The sequence below is a fragment of the Serinus canaria genome, chromosome 1, assembly GCF_022539315.1.
Source record: "Serinus canaria isolate serCan28SL12 chromosome 1, serCan2020, whole genome shotgun sequence".
Taxonomy (NCBI): Eukaryota; Metazoa; Chordata; class Aves; order Passeriformes; family Fringillidae; genus Serinus; species Serinus canaria.
Window position 1 is genome coordinate 51,660,917 of NC_066313.1, and position 26,376 is coordinate 51,687,292.

The window sequence follows — 26,376 nt, forward strand, 5'->3', positions numbered from 1 at the left end:
AGGGAGGGAGGGAGGGAGAAGGAAGGAGGGAAGGAAGGAGGAAGGAAGGAAGGAAGGAAGGAAGGAAGGAGAAGGAAGGAAGGAAGGAAGTGGCGGAAGGAAGGAGGAGGGGGAAGTGGCGGAAGGAAGTGGCGGAAGGAAGGAAGTGGCGGAAGGAAGGAAGGAAGGAAGTGGCGGAAGGAAGGAAGTGGCGGAAGGAAGTGGCGGAAGGAAGTGGCGGAAGGAAGTGGCGGAAGGAAGGAAGGAAGTGGCGGAAGGAAGTGGCGGAAGGAAGTGGCGGAAGGAAGTGGCGGAAGGAAGTGGCGGAAGGAAGGAAGGAAGTGGCGGAAGGAAGGAAGGAAGTGGCGGAAGGAAGGAAGGAAGGAAGGAAATGGCGGAAGGAAGGAAGTGGCGAAGGAAGGAAGTGGCGGAAGGAAGGAAGTGGCGGAAGGAAGGAAGTGGCGGAAGGAAGTGCGAAAGGAAGTGGCGGAAGGAAGTGGCGGAAGGAAGGGCGGAAGGAAGTGGCGGAAGGAAGGAGGAAGTGCGGAAGGAAGTGGCGGAAGGAAGTGGCGGAAGGAGTGGCGGAAGGAAGTGGCGGAAGGAAGTGGCGGAAGGAAGTGGCGGAAGGAAGTGGCGGAAGGAAGGAAGTGGCGGAAGGAAGTGGCGGAAGGAAGGAAGGAAGGAAGGAAGAGGAAGGAAGGAAGGAGGAAGGAAGGAGGAAGGAAGGAAGGAGGAAGGAAGGAGGAAGGAAGGAAGGAAGGAGGAGGAAGAAGGAAGGAAGGAAGGAAGGAAGGAAGGAAGGAAGGAAGGAAGGAAGGAAGGAAGGAAGGAAGGAAGGAAGGAAGGAAGGAAGGAAGGAAGGAAGGAAGGAAGGAAGGAAGGAAGGAAGGCCTTATTGTATGGGCATTTTTTGTTCTCTTTGGATCGTAATGTATCACCTTAGGTACTCAGGACACAGAATAAATTTAAAGGCCCAGAGCTGAGACAGGGTTTTGTTCTTGGCCAGAACCCTAACTTAAATGAAAGGAGGAACAATGTAACACATCCAGAAGGATAGATAAGAACTGTAAATCTGTTTGAATTCTCATGTGTGCTACCTTATTGCAACTGTAATTTTGAAAAATTTAAGTAGCTTTCTCCATATTATATTTAATATTTTTCCATGCTCTGTTAAACACTGTTAAATACATATGAAGACAGTGCACAGTCTAGAAGACCTTTTAATCTATGACAAGTAATAGTAAAGAAAAAGCATGTATCAAACCCAGTTTATTTAATGACAAAAGCCTCCTTGTCTTTTATTGAGATACCTTGCAACCTCTCCATCTTAGCTAACTGAATTCTGCTGTCACAGTAACATAACCTCAAAGAGATAATTTTTTTTCTCTGAAAATAATCATACTGTGCACTCCCATCATAACTTTATTTGGAAGTACCTAAGTACTTCACAAATACTTATGAAGTTAAGTCTCCCAGTACCTACATTCAGTCTGCACAGGTAGAAAACAAGCTTTATCAAACTCCTGTTGTACCCATTTCCATGCATTTCCACATTAACTGTTCTTCCCCTGATGGTACACTGTTCTTCACTGCAGTTCCCACTCCCAAGCCAGGAAGCAGCAAGGGATTTGTATGACTGGAGGGGTGGTGGGGAATACAAAAATCCTTAGGAAGCTTCAAAGGCTATCCTCTGTGTTTCCCAATGGATGGACAATGAAAAAGAGGCTGTCTTTGAAGATGGGCCAAGAGAAGACAGAATGCCACTTCTTTTAGAGGTCATTGTTCTGCAGAGAGATGTAGTTTCACTGTGTTCTGGTGCTAGGGAACCCAAAGTACAGGCTTCTAAAAGGTGCTAGTTTCAAAGGAAGGCAGCTGGCTCTGAAAATCTTGGAAAAATAGGCATCCTGATTCAAGTCCTAGAATATATATAAAAAAAGTTTTCTGTTTACCTAGACTACCTGAATTATAAGATTGAATCAGTTTACCTTTGGTAAGGATTTCAGGAAGAGGAAAAATAAAATTTGGGCCAACCCCCCCCTGCACTGAAACCAGAAAAAAAACTCAACAGGACAAAACAAAATCCCCCAACAATTTATGCTGCTATGTATGCGAGACAAGTAAGCAATAAAATTTTATTTGTAGCAAAAAGCAAGTGAGTTGAATGCACAGAACATGGTAAGAGGAAGACTAAAAAAAAAGAGGACACGAGTATTAAAAGATAAATTGAAACTCAGACTGCTGTATAAAGATATATTTTTAATGACATGCAGTAGAATTAAATTAGGAAATGGAAAATGTAACTGTTAAATATGGGGGGAAGCATTTAATAATGACAATCTAAAAAGCTACAGAACTGTATTCTAAAGGAAGCTCCAAAAAATTTCCCTGTATCATTAAGACCTTGCCTGATTAAGATCTGGAAATCTTCTTTCTGAAAATAATCCCATATTGCAGAGAAAGACAATTAAAATAAAAAAGTTAAACTATCAGTTTTAGTTCTCTGACTGGTTTGAAGGTGATTAACACAGCATCTTCCATTCAAGACTGAAGTTTAGGACAAAATAAGGCCAACACTATGTGATAATTCAACAAAAAATCTCAAAAACATCAACTTGGAGAAGAAGCTATTTAAGGAAAAACAGTAACAGCAAATGACAGAAAAATGTTCTTCAGCTTTTTTCATATGATGGGGGTTTTTAGTTATATTTTTACACTTACATTTGATTTTTGGTTTATTGACTATTTTTGGTTTATTGACTTTGCGTTCAAATGTAAAGCAAATCTACACCTTCAATACTACCTTATTTGTCCCCAAATGGACACCACCTATTCTTTGAAGATGAAAGAAACAAATACTCTTAGGCATATATATACATTCATGCTTCCTCATGGATGTACAAGAAATACAAACCTGTATGGATCTTTTGCATCACAAGGACAGCAAGAGTATTCCTCTAGCCAGAAGCTTGCTGAAATCATTTATCTTGATTGAGGATAAGAGGTAGAACTGGCTCATGATTTGGACTGTGCATGGGGTGTCACTTTGCCCAACACATTAAAAAAAAGTAAAAGAAAGATTTTTAGTGGCAGCCTCACTCTCTCTCTGCTCAGCTGTGTCAGCTCTGGCAGTAATGAGCATAAGCACTAAGATCACTGGGGTTTGTTCCTTCGCAGCCATTCTCCCACACAGATTTATAAATTTGATTCTGATGGCAGTACCAGCCATTATGACTCTCACATCAAGAGACTGATGCACACTTAAGGCTCGGGTTGATTACCTGTCTTTGAAAGAATCTTTCTCAGTATTAATCAAATTGGCCTGCTCCCAGCAGCAAAATACCAATGCCTACCACAGTCAACACACACCCAGCCATGATTCTGCCCTATAGCAGATCTAATATAAGATGCATAGGAACAGGAAGGACTGAATGTTCCAAATGGCCTCAAAGATAACAGCATAAAGCATACAGAAAAGTACAATAAATTAGTTTCCTTGTGTAAATACCATTGGAACTGACTATAAGTTTTTTTTCTGTGTGATTCTTCCATTAGTGATAATTACCAGGGCTGAGGGAACAAGAGGTATAGTGGGGCCAGCTGCTTCAGTCTCACCTTCCTCTTGCATTAGCAAGACAGTTACAGCATAGCTACAGCTTGCAATTTTCAAAGTTGACTCAGAATCCATGCTGGTTTAAAACTGATTCTACCACCATGAATAAACATGGCTTTTCCACTGATCTCTCTTTATTTATTGGCAACAAAACATAAAAATTCCAAATGCCCTTCCAGGATTTATGCAACGTCTTCATGGTTCAGGCTGCCTTTCACCATGACATTTTCTTGGTATGACAAGGACTCTAAAAGGCCTCTTTTCCAGTACTTTGAAGAAACCACTCCAGAAGTTTCCCATTTTTCAGATGTTTGCAAGAAGATGCATGATATTTTACATATAAAAGTGATGATGATTTTATTAGGATGGTCAATTAAAAATCAGCAACATACAAACAGAGAGAATGTGGCATGTCTGAACAATGTGCCTATCTCAGAAATTTAAAAGGAAGCCAATTAAAGGCCATCATGATACACTCAGTCAACATTACTCCCAAATGAAATTACTAATCCCAAGGTGTGATTTGCTCAAGCAGCACTGCAGCCTACAACTTGAATCCCACCACCTTAGGGAGACGAGTACTATTCATCCAGCAGCCAGTCTTTTCTTACCTTAGGAGCTGCGGAAGGTACCTTTAACTTTCTTTGGGGACCTGAGGGGACAGAAGGTGTCCCAAAATACCTCTCTGGAGAGAAAATGACTGTGAACCAAGCCTTTCTGATAGTCCAAATGTTTTACTATGTAACAGGGACTGGCATGCAGCTGGATTCCAGAGTAACGCAGCAATGTGGCCTCTGTGGGACCTGCAGGTTATCTCCCTCTGACAGGAGGGATTCAGATTAAACAGTAGAACCTGCACCAGAACAGCCTTGCTGCAGGTCATGAGACCCAGCATCATTGCTAGAACTCTAATAGTGAACTGCTAGAAAGATACAGGCAGCTCAGGAGCCACTGGGTACACACACGAGCTTGGCCACTCTCACCAACAGCAGCACGAACCACAACAAGGAATAACCATAGTAAAAGAAGTTATAGCCAAAGTTGCTGTATTTTGGTCAGCACCAACTCCAAAGATTCCTTCCCAGCTCTCCCAGAGTCCTTAAGATTGAAAATATTTTAATAGCCTTGAATGGTAAACTGGGCTGAAAGGAAGTGTCCTTGATTTCACCCCAAAGCCTAAGAAAGGACGGCACAGGTCACAGGTGCAGCACCAACAGAAAAGCCAAAATAAGCTGCTTGAAGGCATAAGAATGCATACCAATTTGCAATGGAAATGTGATTCTATCCCTCTCTCTTCCTAGAAATGCTAATCTTCCATTAGTCTTTAAAAAAAAAAAAAGAAAAAAAAGAGAATAAAAAAGCCGATTCAAGCTCTTGCCTAACAAGACACAAATCTTGCCTGGAAGACCAAGATGAATCAAGCCAGAACACTGCCAATTTTATCTTGGGAGAGGGAAGGAGCACAGTGGCTTTAAACCTTCTAGATCAGTAACTGTGGGAGCTCATCAGCTGGATCAGGGAGAAAAAAAAAAAATCAGTCAGATAGGAAACAGAGCATTCTCCTGAACAGATTATGCCAAGAAATGGCTCTGGAGTTACTGCTCCAAGGCTGTGAGCAGAAACAGCAGACTCAATTGCTGGGGAATAAAAAACCAGACCCTAACAAATTGCCAGAAAAACTGAGAACAGAGATCTTCGTCATTAATTGGTTAGGAACAGCCCATAATTATAGGATTTATAAGAAGTAAATTTGGAGTGCCTTTGCATGGATGTCAGAAACCTTAGTATTAATCACTGCTCGTATGGAAGGAAAAAGGTCACAGCTAAGGCTAGCCAATTTTTTTTCCCCCTAAGGATCGAGTGAAAGGCCAGACCATGTGTCTAGGAATTAATCATCAAAACGGTACCGGACCGTTTCTCCATCCTAAACCCAGTGGGCAAGACAGGCGACCCCTGTGCTGCCTGCTAGGAGCCGAAGTTCCCTTGAGGAGGGATCCCCCCGCTCCCTCGGCACCGGGGCCGGCGGGGCTCCGCGGGCATGTGGCTGCTGCACAGGTCACCCGGAGCCCCTAAGCACTGCCCTTGTGGCGGCCAGGGGACAGGACCCGCTGCGGGGGCAGGTGGGGATCTGCCCGCAGCCTCAAGGAGAGCGGCGGCGCCCAGAGACGGGGCGGGGGGGTAGCGCCCGCCCTCTTCCCTCCCTCCTTCCTTCCTTCCCACCCCCGTGACTCACCCGCCGCTCCCGGCGGCGACAAGCCGCCAGCGCCGGAGTTACTGCCCCGGCCCGGCCTGGCGCTCCCCAGGGGCCACCCCCCGCCCTCCCCGAGCGGGCGGGGCGGGCAGGGCGCTGCCCCTGAGGAACGCGTCACCCCGCAGCTCTGGAAATAGCTCAGCGAGAGGGGTGGCGGCGACAGATCCCGCTCCCCATCCGTCCGTCCCGCCCGCGCTGCCCCACCGCATCCCCGGCGCCTGGAGCTGCACCCACGGGGCACGTCCCTGCGAGCACCGCCACTCCCCACCCTGCCCCGTGTCCCCCGGCCGGCCGACTGCCCCCCCCGGTCGCCGCTGCGCCTGCGCGCCCCCACCCGCGCTAGCTGCGGCCGCCCCGCCCCGCCGATTTGAATATGCTAAGGAGCGGTTACAGGAGCCCTATGGTGGAGCCGGGAGGCAGTCACGTGGGAAGGGGACGTGTCCTTGAGGGGCGGGGTCGACCTACCCAGGCTGCCTTAAAAACGGGAGGCGAGCGAGGAAGCGCCTCAGTCAGAGCGAGAAAGTGCCGGGGTAGCGGGGTTGCGGCTGCTCCGCCTGAAACTTCTGAGTAACATCAACAGGGGGAGGGGAGGGCGGGCGGCGGTGGAGGAGGAAGGTGGTGGCGGGGGGAAGGTTAGCCAGCAGCGCAGCCCTATCCGCCTTTCCCTCATAAACCAGCCTGTGTTGGGCTGAGCAGGCCCCTCACACAAAGGAGGGCAGGGCAGGCAGGGCTGCCCCCCCTTCCCCCCCGCCTCGGCAGAGGGGCAGCGGGGAGGCGCCCTTCCCCGTGCACAGCACTCACAGCCACTTACTCCTCTCCCGTCCTCCGTCTTCTCTCTCTCTCCCCCCCTTCCCCTCACCTCCCCCCACGGTTCTCCCCTCAGCCCCCCGCCCGCTGTCCATGTAGCCGTCCGGCCGCCGGCCCCTCCGCACTATGCCCATCTTACTCTTCCTGATAGACACGTCCGCCTCCATGAACCAGCGCACCCATCTGGGCACCACCTATCTGGACATAGCCAAAGGCGCTGTAGAGACTTTCATGAAGGTACCGGGCTCTGCCTTGCGAGAGGAGGCGAGAGAAAGCGAGCGAGAGTGACTGCGCGGGGAGGGGAGGGGGCGGCAGGGAGCGGGGGGCTGCCTGGGCTGGGGGCGCGGGGCGAGGGCGGGCGGGAGCGAGCGAGAGTGCGTGTGTGTGCGGGGAGAGAGGGGAGGGCCGGGCCGAGGGGCTCCGGCGGCGGCGCCGCCTCTCGGCTCACCCTCTGCTTTGTCCCCCGCGCCGCAGCTCCGAGCCCGGGACCCAGCCAGCAGGGGAGACAGGTACATGCTGGTCACTTTCGAGGAGCCTCCCTACGCTATCAAGGTAACCCCCGCTCACCCCCCTCTCCTCCCCGGCCTCCTTCCGGCCCGTCCGCCCCCCGCCCGCCTCGCCCCGGCTGCCGGCGGTCCGGGGAGCGCGGCACACACGGGCTCCGGCGGCGGCGCTGACATCAACATGGCCGACGCTTTTCCCCTGTGCGGTGTGTGCGAGCAGCAATGAACTGTGGGGGATATTTATTCAAGTTGGGAGAAGTGACAGCAACTCCAAGGAGAGTTCGGCTCGCAAGGGGCGAGCCGGGGGAAGGACCGACTTCAGCCCGGAGAGCCCCGGACTCGGAAGGGGACGGCACTTCCCTGGCCCCGCCGCGGGGGGGTGGGGGGGCGGGGGGGCGGACGCACCGCGCGGGGGAAGGGGGCGGTGGGTCCACATGACACAGGACGGTGAACCTGTTGGAGGTCGCTTCACAGCGCAGTTGGCTTCCATCTGGGCAGGGCTCTGGGAGGGTGATGTAAGTAACTCTAAGGTTTGGGCGCCCGTGTCCTCAAAGAAATTTGTCCCGTCCAACGAAGAACAAAGTAAAAATGCTCGTTTGGTAAACGGGGCGTTCTAAGGATTGAGAAGTTCATAATTTCAGGCTTTTTAGAGCAACATCAAATACTCACTTCTGAGGTGTTTTATTATCATTAGTAGTGAGCTGCATGCAGCAGGGGAGGCTCTTTGTAGCCTAACAGGAAATCTAAACTCGTGTCTGCAGAATAAATCTTTTCACATTTCCCTTTGCAGGCTGGCTGGAAGGAAAACCATGCAACGTTTATGAATGAACTGAAAAACCTTCAAGCTGAAGGACTTACGACTCTCGGCCAGTCCCTAAGGACAGCTTTTGATTTATTAAACTTAAATAGATTAGTAACTGGCATAGACAACTATGGGCAGGTAGGTTGACTGTTACTAGGTGGAAAAATCCTAGAACACAAACTTCCCAGAGACAGCCATTAGCTAGTTGTCCAAAGTGGCATCTTCATGGAATATTCAATAAGGGGGATTCTTCAAAAAGTAAGCAGAGCTTGGCTATCTGGAAGAAATACAGCCAGTGAGTTTGGTACCCAACTTACTTTTCTTGTTCTTTAATTTCAGTCGTTTCTCAGTTTTTAAGCTGTGATATAGCCTTCAAGTTGACCTTTTCAGTTCAAATTCTTCCTTTTCTTGTTCAGTCTGTGTTCAGTACCTTAGCGGTGAGCCTGATAGGGTTATGAAAACTTTGTTTTCTCTATACAGTGCTGAACAGTTTGGGAGATGAGCCATTTTTCTAACAACACTGCATGTCCAAAAGTACTGGAAGGAGCACTTTTTCAAAGCACTTTCTTTCCAGTGAGTTTACCACAACATTTCTCTGCATACATGTATTTTTATAATCCTGCCTGTTCTATCTGAACATTGAGAAGCTGTGCTTTTTAAATCTCTCTATTTCAACTATCCCTTTAAAACAGGACTTTTATGGTGTGGGCCAGCATTCTCATGCTCATTAGTATGAGCTGCTAAAATACAGACATTGTAGGGTAAATGTGTGCCTTAGGACTCAGAGTTCTTTCTGCTGCTGGATCAAAGCCTGGATTTGTTTCACATGAGGGATGCTACTAGTACATTTCATGTGGGGCATACCAACTTGAATCTCCCCTTTTTGATTGTTATTCTCATGTAATTCTGTGTCCACTATCTGAGGATTAGTACTTAGTACTGCTCCTGGCATTTACCACGGGAATGTGGTTGTGAACCTAAGTCCTCCTTCTCCCACTATTTCCCAGTCTAAGCAGAGTTTGTTATAACATGCCACGTGTGTTTATGAAGGAAATTTGTCATGCTGCATTGTAAGGCTTCACCATGCAATAGTCGAGTGAGCCTAAACATTTTTAAAATGCCTGTTTAGTGATGAAACTTTAAAAAAGGGCTAGTTCCACACATTGGGCTTTTTCCTATGGCCATCTGATGTCCTCTTACATCTGTGTGTAATTTTCCCATTTTTCTGGTGTTTTTGTTTAGTTACAGGAGCTATATTCTTGAACACTTAACCCCTGTAGGCCCATACACAAAATATTGCTCTTTCCCATTGCTACTGATAATTATTCTAATTAAACCTGTGTCAAATAATTTGCTCTAAGTGAGCCATCTGTGCTCAACTACTCAAGTGGGCAGTTGAGTTGTCACGATTGTTTTGACTCACTAGTAGTGTTCATTACTGCAATAGCTGCTCTTTTGCCTGTGAAGCAATGACTTCTTTGTCTGATCTCTTCTGGTTGTCTGTCTCTGTGGGCTTGAACCCACCTTCACTTAAGCACATTTTTGCTCCATTCCACATGTGGAGCTGGCTGTTGAAGAGGTATTCACAATGTGCAGTCAGGTGACTAAATAGAAATTCTAATTGTTTTTAGCATCTGCAAAAATAGATTACTCTATTGCAAGTGGCAGGTCATCTGCTGCTGAAGTCAAAGGTTCCCATTTTGGCTGTTCTAACCAAAATAGCAATTTTAAAAAATAAATTCCACAACATTTAACTCATCCTTCAGCATTTGCAAGACGTGCTCTAGGGCAGCTAATTGTCTTCATCTTCACATTGGTCTTTAAAACAATGGCTTGATAGTCTGTCATTGTTCTGTTATTCTTGTCTACCAGCTACAATTTAGTTAGGACAAATCAGTGTATAACCATACACAGTATGAGAAGCTTAAAAATCCAGGAAAATAAGTGGTCAGAATGCTCAGTTGCATTTTTAAATAGTTTTCACTCAGAATATAAATTGATGATAAACTTTTTTCTAAAGCAGCTGCAAATAATAACACATAAAACTGTAGTTCACTGAAATTTAGCAGGCAGATATTTGAAGACTGAGTATGTCAGGGTAAGAAAATAATTTTACATAAAAATAACAACATACAGACCATCTTAGATGTGGTATTATGTGACATAATAAAATCCAAACTTGTTAATCTTCTGTGGGAAATTTCTCTGGCTAAACATCTTTCAACTGTCATGCTTGTGTTTTGGTGTATTGACAAACTACTAACATATTTGCTGAGATCCACTTGTTTCACAAAAATGAATTGTAAACCAGACTTTTCTTAGACATGATACAAGCCTGATGGAATTGTCTGGTTATGTCTCCACTAGTGGCATCTTGTACCCCTGCTGAGTGCATACTGTTGGTTTAAATGGCAGAGTGACTCAGTATACTCAATCTCTTTCAGAGTTGACCAGAGTTCTCCATCAGCTGACCTTCTGAACAAGAATGATGGCTGAAGGGTCATTCTGGAGTTGGGGAAAATCTGCTTCATATTTTCTTCCTGCTTAAATGTTTGGATTTTTATTATGAGTCTTTATCATACTGCATATACAATGATTGAGTGACCATGTGATCAGCTGATCACAGGATCTCACATTTAGATCTTAAAGGACACTGTCAACACACTTAAATTGTCAAGAGCCTGGAAGATTTTTTCATAAGCTAGTTCTGATAACAATGCTATGATAGGGCTTTATAAATACTTTGTCTTACTGAGGAGTTGCTAGATCCAATTGTTTTGGGGGCTTTTGTTAAGAAAAATGGTTTTGAAAAGTACACATTTTAAGGTGGTTGTTCCTTAAACTTTTGCAGCATGTTCAGAGTGATAATTTCATTATTTTACTGCTTGGATCCAATAGCTTTATTCCCCTTGAGTATGCTTTGTGGTGGTTATAGCAGAAGAATAAACCTTCAACTAGGGTGTCAGCTTTTAGCCTTCACTAAAAATAGTGATCCTTTTCACCTTCTGCATTTCTATGGAGAACTTAAGGGAAAAAAAAATAGAGCATTTGCATGTCTCCAGGAAGAAATCAGTTTAAACACACTAAATTCAGTAAGAGTTTGTCACATCACACAAAATATTGTACTTCATTAGCCCAGTTTACACTTAGATAATTGACTCCCTATTTCCTCCAGTTCAGCTTTTCCATTATTTCAGGTAGTCTGAAATATCCAGCCTTTTACTGGCAGGTTTTTTGTCCCCTTGAAGTACACTGTTAGCTCTTGTAACCATGGCTTGTTCAGCAGGACATGAGTAGTCACGACTTAACCAAATAGTTTTGAGTATAGCAAATGTGCAGCTTGTTATAGTTGATAGAAAGGTTAAATACTGATAGATGTTTCTGTGGAAACAAAAAGCATTCCAAATGTAGCTGCTGTTAAGGTGGAGTGAAAATGTAAACAAATGGTTGAAATAAACCATCAGCTTCAGTTACTTACAGCTTGTAGTGAGGTTTCTAAGCCTAAGCACTGAATCTGAGGTAGGTAAAATATGTATCAATGGTGTTTTGATACTCATGTGCCAAGGACCAGCCTAGCTCTACCAAAGCTGGAATCTGATGGATGCTTCAAATTGTTAAAACTGATTTATTATTACCCTGTGTGTTTCATGTTGCCTGTTATTTGTGAAATGCTGAAAGACTCTTACTGTTTTTTTTCAGCAGTATAGCATAGAATAAGGTCTGGGAGGATAAAATACACTTAACTGAATGGATTTCAAATTTTTACTATTTTTTTCAGGGTGAAATTGCTTTAATACTGCATATAGAAAGTGCTTTTCAATAATATAAGTTTTTTATGTGTTTTTAAAATCTGACTAGAGTATCTTGCACATATTTCAGCAGCGTTACTACTGCTATGAGTTTGACTTTGTAACAAAAGCACATGGTAACTTTGTTGCTCTGAAACAGAAAAGTCAACTAATGTGTCTAATCAAGTGGATTTAGACTAGGTATTTTTCATTCACAGTGATGAATGAGACGCTGCCTGGATTTAGATTAGCACAAGAAACACTGTTTGGGTGACTTGCCAGGCTGTGTACAGTCTTGGTGAAAGCCTTTTATTTTGTAGTTTATATCACATATGAGCAGAAGCATAACTAGAATCTTTTGAGGATAAAACTAAAATCCAAACGGAGTTCAACTGATAAAGAATATTTTGGGAACTTAAACATACACTCAGAGCTGGAAGTTGAAAGGTATCCTGCATATGATGGCGTTGTTTTTAAATAAGTTGTTTCCAAGTGCTTTGATCATGCCATGTATGACTATCAAAAACACACTCTTAACTACTACTTGATAGTTCTTTCTGAGTATAGGTTTAGACCTATTTACAGCTACAGTAGCAGAATTGCTGGTGTGTTCCCACAGTAAAAATGCATTGGTCTGTAGAGTTCAGGGTGGTTTGCCACAATGTCATAAATACTGTAGTATTCTAAATACAGGTAAACAGTGTACCTAGGAGATAATGTCTAATCATACTTGTAGACACAAGACAGCTTTAAGTCACACATTTTAGGCTGACTGCTTGCTTATGTGCTTGTCTAAGTTCTCCTGAGCTTGTAAAACCACAAAAAACACACATGAAAGAAATACTGTTCCTTAACATGGACTGCATTATGCTTCTGCAGTGATATGTTCTGTTTTCTTTAAATTGTTGAGCAGTTTTATTTTCCTAAGACACTTTTGAGGATTGTTACTGTATTTTGTTACTCTCAAAAGTCAAAATCCTTTGATGTATGGCTTTTGTCTTGGTATTTTGGTATCATAATGCACTGCACTGAAATGGCCTGTGCTGCTTGTGCCTCCAAATTTGGAACCAAAGTTTAGTTTAGCATTTCCTGCTTTGTCATGCTGGCATAGTTGCACATGCAGTTTGCTTCTTGGTAGAGGCAGAGATTTACACTTACAGAGTAGCTCTCCTTGTCTCTTTTTTTTGCCCCCCTCCCTCAAGAAAACCAATTAGGACAATTTCAGACAGTGTAAACAACATCACAAGTGTAAGTGTAATAATGGCAGAAATATGAGAGGCTTTTTCACAGTCTCATATTTTCTGTGAAATGGCAATGGATTTAACATGAACCTGTATGCCTGCTGATGTCAAAGATCTGTATGTGAAGTGCTGGTAAAAATCAATCGTTCTCATCTGCTGTGTGATGAAATTAAGCATATTGGTTTGAACTTACACCTTTTAGACTATAACCTTTAAACATGCCGTCCTTGTTTTAGAATACCCTCTAGTGAGAGCTACAGCAGGCACTGTTAAGGTGTTTTTTTCACATTGTGCTGTGGAACTGCTTGCCCTTCAGCACTCCCAGCACAACAAAGTTCAGCAAACTCTTAAATGTTTTTAAAATCACTTGTGTAGTTCCAATCCAGTATGTTTTAAAAGAATTTGAGCCTTTCATGAAGTACTTCATTTTTTCCAGTGAAAACAATCCATCTGTTCCAGTAGCAGAAAGAGGATACTTCAAACAATTTGATTTGGAAGGGGCAGTGCCATAACATGTTCATTCATAATTTATTTGCATACACTGTGCATTTTGTCCAGCTACATCGAACAAATACAGAATGTCACTGGACTCACACAGGGTACTGATGATGGTGTTTCCTGATGCTCAGTATACAGAATGAGTGAAAAGCGGGCATCTGTATTGCAACAGTTCTGCCCTTCCAGCTTTGAATCCCAGAATGCCAACTTGATTGTGTGCATCTTCTGTAAGGTGTACTCAGCCTAGATCTCTGCTCTGGAACTTGCTTCAAGTTGTGTGACTTCATGTTGTAAAATCAGTAATTGATCAGTGAGATTAATAAACTGGACTTAACTGTGGTGGTTCAAAGTTGGTTTAGAACAACCAAGTTGCTCCTGCTGTTGTGGTAAACTCCAGGAAGGAATTGTGAGTGAATCTTTGGGAAGTTATTCTGAAGAATTGCTCTGTGTTCATAGATCAATAAGCTACTTTTAGTCAGCTTATCAGTACTCTGGATTATTAACCCCCTAAATTGTGGGGAGATTTTTGTATGCAAGTCTGTCTTTTCTGCTTGGTGGTGTGTATTTTGGTTAGGTTTTTTTCCCTCTAACTAGCGTGTGGGCAACTGTAGGACTTGTTACCCTTCTTCAGCCTATGGAGAACAGTGGCCTGCCTTAGTCTGTGAATTGCACTGACTGAGCCAGAACCAGCTGTGTAAGGTCATTGCTGTGAAGCAGAAAGGCTTCTGTAATTAGGGACTTGATCCAGGGCTTGGCAAGGTCAGTTATTTTTGGAATAAAGCATTCAGAAATATTTTTAGGAAATAAAACCAAAATCATCTTAAACTCAGAGTCATTGGAGCTGACTTTAAAGTTATGTTTGGTATGAATTGTGTTAATTTATTTTTTTAGAAAAAGTTTATAAAGGCTCAAATAAAACCTATTTTTAACGGCTCACATTTACTATGCTCACTCAAATAACTTCAAAAACTCCTGTAACTTATTGGCTTATTATCCAATTTCAGATGATTCCAGTAGTGATGAATTTATTCATCTGTAACTAACTGATAAGGTGCATCTTTTCTGTAAGTTACCTTAAAAATAAGGTACAAGTTGTGATTGCAGTTGATTTTGCTGCTTAAGTAAATAATTTAATTTCATTTAAGAAAAAGTTGAAGTTCTTCCCCTTCTGGCATTATACATCTGTCACATCAGTACTTTAATGTTTCAAATGTTAGTGGCATTTTGTTCTTCATTTTAATGTGGTTTTTCACTGTGTAGTTACTTGCTGGAATTCATTATGTATAAAATCCCTGTTCTATGCATATTTTTTTTTTAACTGTGATGTAATTGTGAAAGATTGAAGGGCTGAATTGTTTTTGAAACTTACCAAGGACTTAATCTAAATTGGAACAGTTACTAGTTAATCAAGAAATTATCACTTATATAATGTGATATTTAAAACTCAATTAGATCTGTTCTTAAATGAAAGAGGACAAACCTATATATTAACCTGTGATTTTTGAAACTGTGACTTACTAATGTTGGGACCTCTCTGATTTAGGCACATGAAAGTATCTTGAGGTTTTAAGTTTGAGGTCTTAGTAAATCTACTATGTATTCTTCATTCCTTTATTGTTCAACATGAGCAGAGTCCTTAACTGCCTCCTTAACACATGCCTTCTGTTTTCACATGTGAATTATTCAGTATGGAGAAGTTGTATTCCAGAATGACCTGTTCTTGCATTGAAACTCATTTTCAGGCTGCTTTGAGTTGCCTCTTGTTTTCTTGCTGTTAGTTTTGGTTTTGTTCTTGGCACAAACATTTTGAGGGCGTTCCAAAACTTCTTTAGGGAATTCCAAAATGACTGAAGTTGCGCAATTAAATAGTCTTCAAGCGGTTCATTCCGTGCCAGACTTGGAAACTCAATGTGTAAAGTTATGAGCATCTATAAAAATCATACTAAGCACAGTGAATTTTCTTGTGGCATGTTTCAGGATCGATATGCAATGAAATCATTGCCTATAGAAGACAAACTTGCAGCCTTTAGCAAAGCAAGCAGTTGATATGCTTAGATATATTTCTGTGACTTTGTTTTTGAAAATGGGTTTGCTGTTTTTTGTGCAATTCAGATAGCTGTTTTGTCTCTAGCATTTCTAATTATAGAAGTGATATCTGACTGGATCTTTGGTTGTTGCTGTTCAGCTTTGACTGGACATGGCTAGTTTAAGGTGATGTGTTTGGAGGTTCAGTAGTCAATTGAAGTCACAAATGGCTATTTTAAAAAAGATTTTTGGAGATAATGCCTAGGTCCAAAATACCAAGGAGCAAATGACTTGCTTTCATTCGATTTATTTTCCTCAATACCTTAAATTTCCTTTTCTTAAATAGAACTTGGGTAGCCTTTGTTATAGACATAATGGTTGTTTCAAGCATTCTCCCTTAGTTCTGTAACTGATGTGCTGAGGAGTTTGATCTCTGGCTCAGCCTTAGGAAAAGTCTGCTGTTGCAATTGTGTTTGGCTTTGAAAGCCTTTTGCTAACTGATTTTTCTTTAAATTTCTTTTTATTTAAGTCTATAACTTAATTTGTTCCGGGTTGCCTGAAATGCAGAAAGCTTCATGCCACAAAATAGTGGTATGTACAAACACAGTGTCAGCAAAAATTATTTCATTTACAGTAGTGCTAGTAAGAAATGAAACTGAAACCATGTAACTGCCCTGTAATCATACATAAGTATTCCAGTTAAGAAACTGTGACTAGCCCATGTCTTGGGCATTGTAGTAACTCTTGGGTATTTGTATGTAGTTAACTAAAGAATTGTCTACAACGTGGAAAATTATTTTGCATTACAATAACCTTGCTGTAGTCTATGGAGGAGGACAGCTGAATTTAGGTTTTGTAGTCTTGCCTCATGGAGGAAAGATATCATGTGGTAGCCATCCTTACTGTAAAATTGTTGGTTTTGTTGACTTTTGGAGTATGCTTGCAGGAGAAATCATTACTTCTTGAAAAGCATTTTCCATTTTTTTGGGAGGAGGGAGATGGTGTGTTAATGGGAGCATGGATTCAGACCTTGATAAATTCCACTGTGCCTTCTTAAAACTCTATTTTTAAGGTCTTCTCCAAAAGAAAAAATAATTTGAGATGGAATACTGAGGGAGGGGGGAAGGTTAGCTTCAAAAACAAAGGGAATGTGTCCATAATACAGTTCAATGTTTGTGGCTGAGCCTTCCAAAGATGGGCAGTCTGCAGCAAAAAAAGGAAGAAGTGGAATGATAGTATGTGCTTCCATGATGTCCAAACCAGTTACCCAGTTGTTGGATTAAACATACATTAAGAAATTGGAGTTCAGTGAGGGATTCCTTCTTGTTTGTACTTATACAAGAATATTTAGGGTTTTTAGATACATGGATTTAGACAGAAGGTATTAACCTGTTCTTGTGTGTTTTGAGGTAGTATGCAAATAGAGCATGCCTCAGGTTTATCTTGTTACTCAAAACACCTCCTATGAAGACAGATTTTTATTAACTTGTGCCCCCTCTGCTGGCTGGTGTTCCAATTACAAAGTAAAATACAAGTTCACAAAGGTGAGATACTCTCTGTTAGGCTGTTTTGGTCAAATAGCAGTTTATAAATGTTTTTATGCAGCTAAAACTGCGGCAAAACCCGTGGGAGAGCTTGGGAGAATCCGTGGTAGTGTTGAGAGTTGGTGTTTTCATAGTACAGTTACTGTTTTGGCCTCAGTCAAGACTCCTTAAGCATTTGTCTAACCTGTTTCTTTCCCTCATCCCTGAGTTAAAGAAGTGTGATCTTTTTATTTACCCTCGGTGTGTATATTTTTATGTATACAGAGGAGCTAGATCTTTATGGCTTTTGGGACCACACTTTGGTCTTCTAAAACCTGCTGCTATCACCTGCTTTTCTGATAGCAGTTGTTTTCCCCTTAATATTTAGGCTTCTCTTCTTTTGGTTGTAGTGAGGCAGTCTCTCAAATTATCTTTAACAGGTGATGAATTTTCCTGTCTTCTTTCTGAAACCTGTCTGTTGGTGAGGTAGGATTCCCAACTGCCTAGTGTGAACAAAAAGCAGAGCACAAGTCCTCCCATCTTGGGTACTGCAGTGAGAGCTAAAAGATGTCAGTATTATCACAGAAGATGGCTGTCCATACTGCAGGTTTGTGTATGTGGACTAGATCTAATAGTAAGAGTCATCCTGCTGTCCTGCAGCCCTTTCAGAAAAACACTGGGCATTTTTTCTTGGAGATAGTGTAATTTCTGGAATGTCACTTTCATTAGGTTATTTCATAAGATTACTCTTTGTGACTGGTGTTGTTGTCTTTATCATTAATCAGGCATCAAGGGAGATTTCTGATTTGTATTGAAATTTCTTTTATGGCTTGAAGTCATAAAATATTTCAAAACACCCATCCTGTGTAAAACTCAAACTGGTTGGTATAGCTCTTATTGAACTTTCCGCTGAGATTGATCTTGAAGTACATCTGCTGTGCAAATATCTGGTCTTCTACTCAGACAGAACTGCTCCCACTGCAAAACTGTATTATATATTGAATAATCAACAGCATCAAGGGAACTTATTGAAATCTTTATGGGCAGCAAGATAGATGAGTTAGCGACTTTCTTTGTGTGTGTGAAGTCCATCTTTGTCAGATCTTAAGCCTGTACAGAATTTGTATGTTCTTCAGCTCTTACTCATTCAGGCTGAAAGCACAGAAGTTTCTCTGACACTGAGGTGCTTCCACTTCAAAGAATCAATTTCAGTTCTAAAACAGACATAGTAAATAAATACAATTGCAAAGTTATTTTTATCATGCAGGTTCAGTCAATTAGATAATACTGTGACAGAATTTAGAGCTGCTATATTTTTCAGTCTGGCTACAGAATTTTGGTGCTCTTATGGTGACATATCAGGTCAGATGTCAGATTTGTCAATGCAAATGTTGTAGTAGAATTGGACTGCCCTTTTTGCACTCCCCCACCTGCAGCATGTTCTTCCTTGTGTTCTGATAGATCAAAGTTTCACAGTGTGTTTGTGTTAAATATAAGGTACAATTTGAAGGCATTTTGCTTCTTATAATAGGAAAGAATTTACTGATCTACCAAAGTTGAACGCATATTCTTTCCCTAGTACTGAAGTGCATTGCATGTATATGCATGGTTGTGGTGTGTGTTGACATACATTTGAAAATCCTTAAAGGCAAAGTAATTTTTGTAGAGTTTAATTGCCAGCTATAAATTGACTGAAATACTGCTGTGATGCCAGTGTATTCAGCTGTGCTTGTGACTTGGGAAACAATTGTGCAAAAGCTTAAAATACACTTGGTTCTATAGGACCTGCCAACTACAGTGATTAATTCTGTGGGGATAATAGAAAATAGCCAAAGCTGCTGAAAGTGTGAGTGGGACAAGTAAGAAGTTGCACAAGATGCCGCAGTTCTTATGTAACTGATGATCAGAACAGTTGTTAATACCTCTGTGTACTTGACTGATGGTGTTCTGCCTTGAGCAATGAAGGGGAAAGTCTCCAATAAATGTTAATGTCTTAGACATTTAATGATTTTGCTAAAGTGTAACTGAAGTTTCTAAGAAACAAAAAAAGTGAAAACCATGATGGATTTGGACCATCTGTTTTAGTTTAGTTTGAAATTCAAGCTCAGTGTTTTGATATTTTTTAAGCTGTTTATCACTTAAAAAATAGCTTTAAAGCTAATAATTATTGTCATTCTGACTTTTAGATTTCTTTTTAAGCTGTTGCTTTTGAACAATCTGTTGCTCACAGGTTCTCAGGCACATTTGAGACTCTTGATCTTCTAAATTATAAAAAACCAAGACTGAATTCAAAAATTGATACTGCAATTTTGTATTTCCTGGTCAGATGTCTAAATTTACTGAGTTAGGGCTGATACTTTTGAAAATGGAAAGGCTCTGCTGAGATAATATAATGGGAGATAGATAACAATACAGCTTGCAGAGTTTTGTGATTTACTGAAATGGAAGTGTACCTTTTAGACATTTGTCATGATCTTAAAAGGCATTTTTTCCAGTTCCTGGTGATATGTTCTATTAAAAAATATGCACTTAAGTTCTGTTCATGTCTATTTTCAGCTTGCAGTCTTTCTTGGTCTTGAGGCTTCAGTACTACTAAAAACTTATTTTTGTAGTAGTTGCTTATTCTGTCATTTTTAGTCTCTGATTTGTTGTGATTTGGTCACATTTCTACCTCATCCATTTCTTCAGTTCTGCAACACTTCTGACTCTGAAATTTATATTTGAATGTATGCTTTGAGATAAGTCTTTATCTTCCTGCATATATAAGTGTATACTTGCGTATGTAAAGGTCTTGAACTGCTTTACCTCTACACTTGGAAAAAGGAAAAAATAATGTGTGCATTAGTCACGCTGAAATTTGATGCTAAGCTTACTTGCCAGTGGGAGTGAATTCTTAGTTGTGAAAGCCTTAACCAGGCAATAATGTGTCTTGATAATTTGATACACTTTCTGGCTTGATGTGAGGCTCCCTCTGAGAGCATCACACAAGCTGGGGTGGTATGGGATTCCTCTTTCTGTGACACCTTGTGAGTGGTGTGGAGCTCAGTGGTGCTCTGTATTTGTGTGTTATCTGAGCACAGAACAGCTGGAGACCAAGGGAAAGGCAACCAACGCAGCTGAGTTGCTTTGTGTTTTGGAGCAGTCATGAAGCTGTCAAATGGTTCAAATGGAAGTGTTGTGTAATATAAGTTCATTTTAAGGCTTTGAATCTCTTGCTTGTTCCTTTTTAATCAAGCAAACTTTCCCTGGTGTTGATGCTGTTTTAAGTAACTTTGTTTCCAAAAGAGGTCTGTAGGGCTTTTTGTTGTCTTGGTGCACATCTGTCCTTGGAAATGTGGATTGTGAATTAAAAAATCCTTCTCGTACCTTGTTACAGGGTGGTCAGCCATTAAAACCGTAGGTGCTTCTTCCTGTTTTCATCACTGCTACAAACTTTCCGAAGGAAAAGCAGTGTGTTGAAAAGAAGTTGCTTCTGAAATAAATAAAGCCACATGCTGGTTAGCTAGTTATCAGAGTAAGTTGTAAGCAGGCTTATTATACTTGTTATCCTGAGATGCTTTCCCCAGTGTATTGCAGCATACCTGTAAGCTGCCAAAGAGATGGTAGTGTACACTGTCACTCACTGTTCCTCTGCATAGCCAAAATAATTGGGCTGGACTGAATTAATTACCTTGCTTTTACAGTCAATGATGTTGCTATGTATTTTGAAGAATGAAGAATGATATTTCCAAGACTTGTAAATGCTGGTTTTTAAAAAAAGTTTATTTCTATTGGAAGAGAAATAGAAAGTAATTTGCTGTAGAATTAGATTAATTAGATAGAAATAAAGTTCTCAACCAATTGTTGACAGAAGTGCTGAAGTATAGTTAAAAGAATTGGTAAGTCTTTTGGAAATCAGTTTTATGATGGCTGACTGCTGAGAGCTTACATAAATAAGAGAGGGTTTTTTTGGAGGAATTCTTGACTTAACACTGGTTTTGAATGCCTTTTTATAACTACTGTGAGGAGCAGGGTCAGAAGAGTCAGTAGTGGTCTTTAAAAAGTAATGACATGGAAATTTTTAGTCAAAAGTAGTAAATCTCAGTAATAGGCTTTTTTTACTGCAATTCTTCCATGATACATTTTAATTATATTTCTGAAGACAATTGATTCTTAGTGAGTGAATGTCCTTTGTATATGTAAAATACTTGTGAAATTACAAAGAGTGGCCTGAGGATGAAGACGTTTCTCCGTCAGACATGTTTTGTAGGGAGCTCAAGCGTAGAAACTTGTTTCCTTCTTTATAATTTCATGATCATTCTAACACCAGCTTTTTGAGGCTTAAACTTTAGATGGGGAAAAAATTGAGACAAAGTGTAGTTAAGAAATGAAAAAGTTTTTCAAGATGATGAGGATATCCAGATAAAAGGTATTGTCAGAGACAGAAATTTTAATACTTGTATTTGAAATTGCACCAGAATATTAACTTAGCATTGGTTATGACATTATAAATCTGTATTTTCATCAGTTGTGAATTCATTTTTACAATGAATAGAATTGTAAAAGAATTGTAAAAGTAATAGAATTCAAGTGTTTTTATTGCTAGTATTCATGAGAAATATCTAGTTACAAACCCTGCTTTCTGTATTTCAGTGCAATGTAATTAGCTTCCAGCTGATGTTTTGCAGTTGTGGTAAACTATTGGCAGAATAACATACTGTAACTGTTAAGAAGTAAATAAGGCTAAATATTATTAGGAAATTATTTTATTTAAAATGGAGTGTTTTGAGGGTCCTTAAATCCTTTTGAGTAATTGTTTAAATTAAATTATGAAGTAGCTTGGCTTTCATGGGAGAGACTGATCTTCATTTTAATTTGATTTTTGCTTATTTTTTGTAGTAATGGTATGCTATTAGAAAAAAATCTTTTTTTTTTTTTACTAAGGTTTGAGAAAATATTGACCACTATAAATATGGTGCTGCCACAGTAGTCAAACTGGATACCCTTCACCAAATATGAGATTGTTAAATAGTTCTGTTTGAAGCACAAAATCAGTAGATGATCTTTTATATTTCATAGGTTCTAAAAATGAATTTAAAAGGTCTTTTAAAACCTGTTAGTTCTCCATGTTTTTAGAGTAAATTGCAACCATTCATGAGATAGTTTGTCTGTATAAGCAGAACTAGGCTGCAGGTTTAGTTATGTTTTTCTTTGCTTCCTGAGGAAAAAAAACCAAGGCCTTGATATTAGCAAGAGGAAAACAGGACATACTAAACAAAATCTTGTAATGACTTTTATTCAGTCCATTATTAACCCTAGGTAGAGTGAAATGTGTTACCTAAGCTTGGAGTTAATGTATCCATGGAATACTTTGAAATTCTTTTTCAGAAGGCACAGAAAGCTCCTAGAATACTGGCAGTAGATAAAGGAATACCAATACCTGACCTCAAGTTTTTGCTACAGCTAGGCTAGCTGCCTGTCTTGCTGGGATCCTAGAATATCTTGCCTTGTATATGTTTGTCTTAAATGATACCTATCGAAAGTTTATCTATTTTTCAAGTATTTGTTTCTGAAGTAGGCTTTGTGTATGCATGTTGAACCACTTTGATCAGAATGAAATAGGTGCTAATTATATCAGTCTTAATACATGGAGTAGTAGTTCTTAACCCAGGGGTCATGATCACAAGATACTATGTGAATACTTTACTTGGACACAGAGTAATTAAATCACACAAAATTGGCCCTGGAATAGGGAGAATGGGAAGTACCTTTTGAGGAGATGGATGCTTCTCTAAACAGCTGCTAGTTTGTCAGAGTATCTTGCAAGCCTCATTCTTGAAGTGCTATGCTAACCATTTTTGCTGTTTCTCTATGCGTTCATTGAATACAGGCACACTAAGTGTCTGGCATTCCTTGGTTTGAGGGGAAAAGGCTCAGAGACCCATTGTGCTGCAATATGTGATACATGAGAATAAATATCTCAAGCTTTGTTGTTTTGCTAGCTGATATCAGTGGCTATTTAATGACTGAGCAGAGTTTGTTACATCTTTTTAAGTAACTGCTTTTTTTCCTCTTAGGGACGAAACCCTTTTTTTCTGGAGCCAGCAATAATTATAACAGTTACTGATGGAAGTAAATTAACTACTACCAGTGGGATACAGGAAGAGGTAAGATCTAACCTCTGGTTACAGTAATGTGTACTAAATATTGTTTAAACATTGCTGTTTAAAGTAGGAGCATAAGTGGCTTCTCAGAAGAATGCTCAGTAACAGCTTAAACTTGCTTGTGTCTTGATTAATTTCAAGAAACTTATTTTAATTTCAAGTAATTTTATGCAATAGTACTATGAAAAACCAAATAACTCTTTCCTTCATGTAACAGAAACCTGTGGTGCAATTGTTGGTGTGTTTAGTAGAATGAATTTGCTCTTTCTGTCTAAGGAGTTCATGGCTTTTAAAATTTGTTAGTAGAAGAAATTGATTTCTATAAAGCATGTGTCCTTAATTGGTCTTGATGTAAGTTCTTTTTACAGACCCAAGTTAAGGTAATGATTTCCCAAAGGGTGTTGCCACTAGGGAGTATGTGAAACATGTACTACTCTCACACTGAGTTCTTAAAAAGATTATAAACAAATCAGTAGTCTTTATAATTCAAGGTAAGAACTGAAGAACTATATTCCAAGTTAAATCTGTAGAGCAGTTTAAAATCAAGTTCTTGATATACTGGAGTACCCAGTCAGACATCTGGCTAACTCAGAGGTATGGCAAATGCTGAGACACTGATCTATTTTAACTTATTGGCTGTTTTGAATTCTTGCCTTAAAAAGATGGAAGTGGTAGGATTGGTCTGGCCAGCTCAGTGCCCATTCCATGCAGTAGTAAAAAAAAAAGCCCAATCAAAACAAACTGTAACAAATCCCTAAGCTCATTCCCTTTTCAGGGAAAGGTTACTATCCAAAGGTCCATTTTAAAACTTAAGTGGAGAATTCAGACTTTTCCATGTGCTGCACCACATTTGACTGTACAAATTAACTTTTAAGTGTCTTACAGCACTTACAGAATTGTCTGTATGAAAAGGGGTATTAGAGTGGTTTTGTAATATGTCGGACTTGAAGAGAGTTGAATGATTGCATAATTCTGTGTGGACTCCTAACAAGCATAGCTAGTAACTGAAAGGGAATTCATGGATCCTTGCTAACAAGTAGATTATCTGTATGAAATCTCACTTCCACCATACTTTTTTTTACCCATTAAGCTATTTTCAGATGAGTTCCAGGATTGAATGTGTGCAATCCAAAATTCTGAGTAATGTGACACTTTTAGAGTCTTCTGCAACATACACTGCTGTTAGCAGCAGAATACTGGTTTGGGCAATCTTTTAGCTGTGTAAGTCCTTCCTTGAGGAGAGCAATCTCTGTTATCAGATGACTTGTAAAATCTGCACTGACTTACTGGAGTGAGGAGCACCAAGGTGCTCAGAGGGTGAAACTCATAACCTCTGGGTGGTGGCTGAGAATTGGGTTTGTTCAGTCTTCAGAAGAGAGAACTGGGGAGTGCTTTACCACCCTCTGCAACAGCTGAATGGGATAGGGAGCTTGTCTTTTCCTGGAGGTACCCAGGGCTGAGATAAGAGGCAACAGCTGCAAGTTGTCCCATGGGAAGTTCTGATGAGATATCAAGAAAATCTTTAACTGTATAGGTGATCAAACGCTGGACATATTGTCCGGTGGTTGTGGAGAGGGTAAAAGCTGCAAAGCTGCATTGGACAAGGCCCTGAGCAGTCAAAAGCCTCTGGACTGTGTAACTGTTGTGTGTTCCTTCTGGTGTATGAAGTGCTATGACTCTGTTATATTTCCTTTCATCTTTGTTACTTAAAATTATTTAGGTAAGAAAGCTGCATTAGTAGTTAAACTTTTTCTTTTACAACAAGAATCAGGACTTTTATAGCCATCCAGGTTTTTTTTTGTTTGTTTTATTTCCTTTTAATGTGAGTGCAGCTTCATCTTAGTCTTCACAAGAGGACATTTTCCTCTAGTCAGGCAACCATTTGGTCATGCATTCACATCTTTAAACTGTTGTAGCTTAGGTTGAGACAAGGGGTTTTCTAGTGACTGCATAAATCTACTAAGTTTAGACTTGGCTCATGAGCATTGCTGTCTGATAAGTGTGTGCTACAACCAGTTTGTGTTGTGATGATGTCAAATCAGGCTCAATGTTACAATCTTGTGATTGTTAAATTGCATTCTAGAAATGCAGGATTTGCTCTAATAGTGAATTAATGTGGATTTTTTTGTTATAAATAAGCCAGTGTAAAGGTGTTCCATTCCTCGAGAAGGTGAAGTGACCACTGTTCTTCCTGCAAGATAAAATTTGAATGCAAGCAGGTCTGAGAGCTCTTCCATATGTGTGTGCTGGGTATATATTTCATACCCAGCAAAGGATGTGGTTTTTTTTCCTTTTTTTTTTTTTTTTTTTTTTGCCATAGGTGTACTGGTAGAAACATTCTTAACACTACCGAAGAGAAGAGGAGCAAAGCATCATAGGGTGCTGCTACTGTCTTTCAGGGATGATCTTTTGCTGCTGTCAGTGTGTGTCCTATTGATCAGAATTTTTCTTAAGACTACCTGGAATGTCCTTTACAGTTACCTCTCAAGTTGGACATACAGAAATGAGCTAGAATTAGTACAAGAACACCACCCTGGAGATACAGAGCTGATTGCTCCTCTTTGGTTCACTAGCAAAGCTTTTTTAGTCACTTTGAAATGTCTGTTCTGTTCTTTGGGTTTGACTTTGGAGAGGCTTTTCAGAGTTGGTGTTGGAAGTGATCATATCCCACTGGCTATGACAACAATGTTTTTACTTCCTACCATCGATGAAGCAGTATATTTTTAGAATTCTTTTAAGATATATGTACAAGATAACCAACAGTGTTGGGCTTTGGTGTTTTGTTGGGGTTTTTTTTTTTTGGAAAGCCTGTGAAGCCAGCATGGGACCTGGAGGCAAGTTTTCTCAAAGCTTTGTCATTCAGATGAACATTTGCATTCTTACCAATGAAATCAGTTTATCACTATGGGAACACTGTCATTTGCCTTAGTGTGAAGCAGCCAAGCTTAAACCCTCTTTCAGAGCTCTTGCTGAATTCTTCAGATGTCCTGTTCCTTTGTGGATTTTAAAATGGGTGTTGCAGATAGAGCCTTGACCTTCAGTGAGTGCTGCTTTGTCTCATGGGTGTGGTTATTCAGACTGAAAACAAATTATATTGTCTGTGCAGTTTTTTCTACCTGCACAAGTCAGTAACACTTTCAGTTCTGTCCCTTCTAGCACTGCTTTTTAATGCATCAGTGCCAATGCACTGAAAAGTGCCAGTATCA

At 40.6% G+C, this 26,376-nt stretch overlaps 2 protein-coding genes across 6 annotated transcripts in view; one reads left to right on the forward strand and one right to left on the reverse strand.

The window, feature by feature from the left end:
• WDFY2 (WD repeat and FYVE domain containing 2) overlaps positions 1-7,110 on the reverse strand; it is a 78,696-nt gene extending 71,586 nt beyond the window's left edge. Inside the window, exon 1 of one of the 2 annotated variants that reach the window (XM_050979129.1) lies at positions 7,096-7,110. The gene's annotated coding sequence lies outside the window, so the exon portion shown is untranslated. Of the gene's footprint in view, positions 1-5,822; positions 6,101-7,095 lie in introns of those variants that run through there. The other variant, XM_050979128.1, reaches the window with a different exon arrangement.
• The window catches only part of INTS6 (integrator complex subunit 6), a 38,492-nt gene continuing 18,446 nt past the window's right edge, over positions 6,331-26,376 (forward strand). Inside the window, exons 1-5 of one of the 4 annotated variants that reach the window (XM_050979110.1) lie at positions 6,331-6,407; positions 6,724-6,884; positions 7,122-7,199; positions 7,941-8,090; positions 23,084-23,173. In XM_050979110.1, the coding sequence (XP_050835067.1) occupies positions 6,774-6,884; positions 7,122-7,199; positions 7,941-8,090; positions 23,084-23,173 (429 nt within the window). In that variant the 5' untranslated portion in view covers positions 6,331-6,407; positions 6,724-6,773. Of the gene's footprint in view, positions 6,885-7,121; positions 7,200-7,940; positions 8,091-8,432; positions 8,526-23,083; positions 23,174-26,376 lie in introns of those variants that run through there. The other 3 variants (XM_050979118.1, XM_050979120.1, XM_050979125.1) reach the window with 3 other exon arrangements.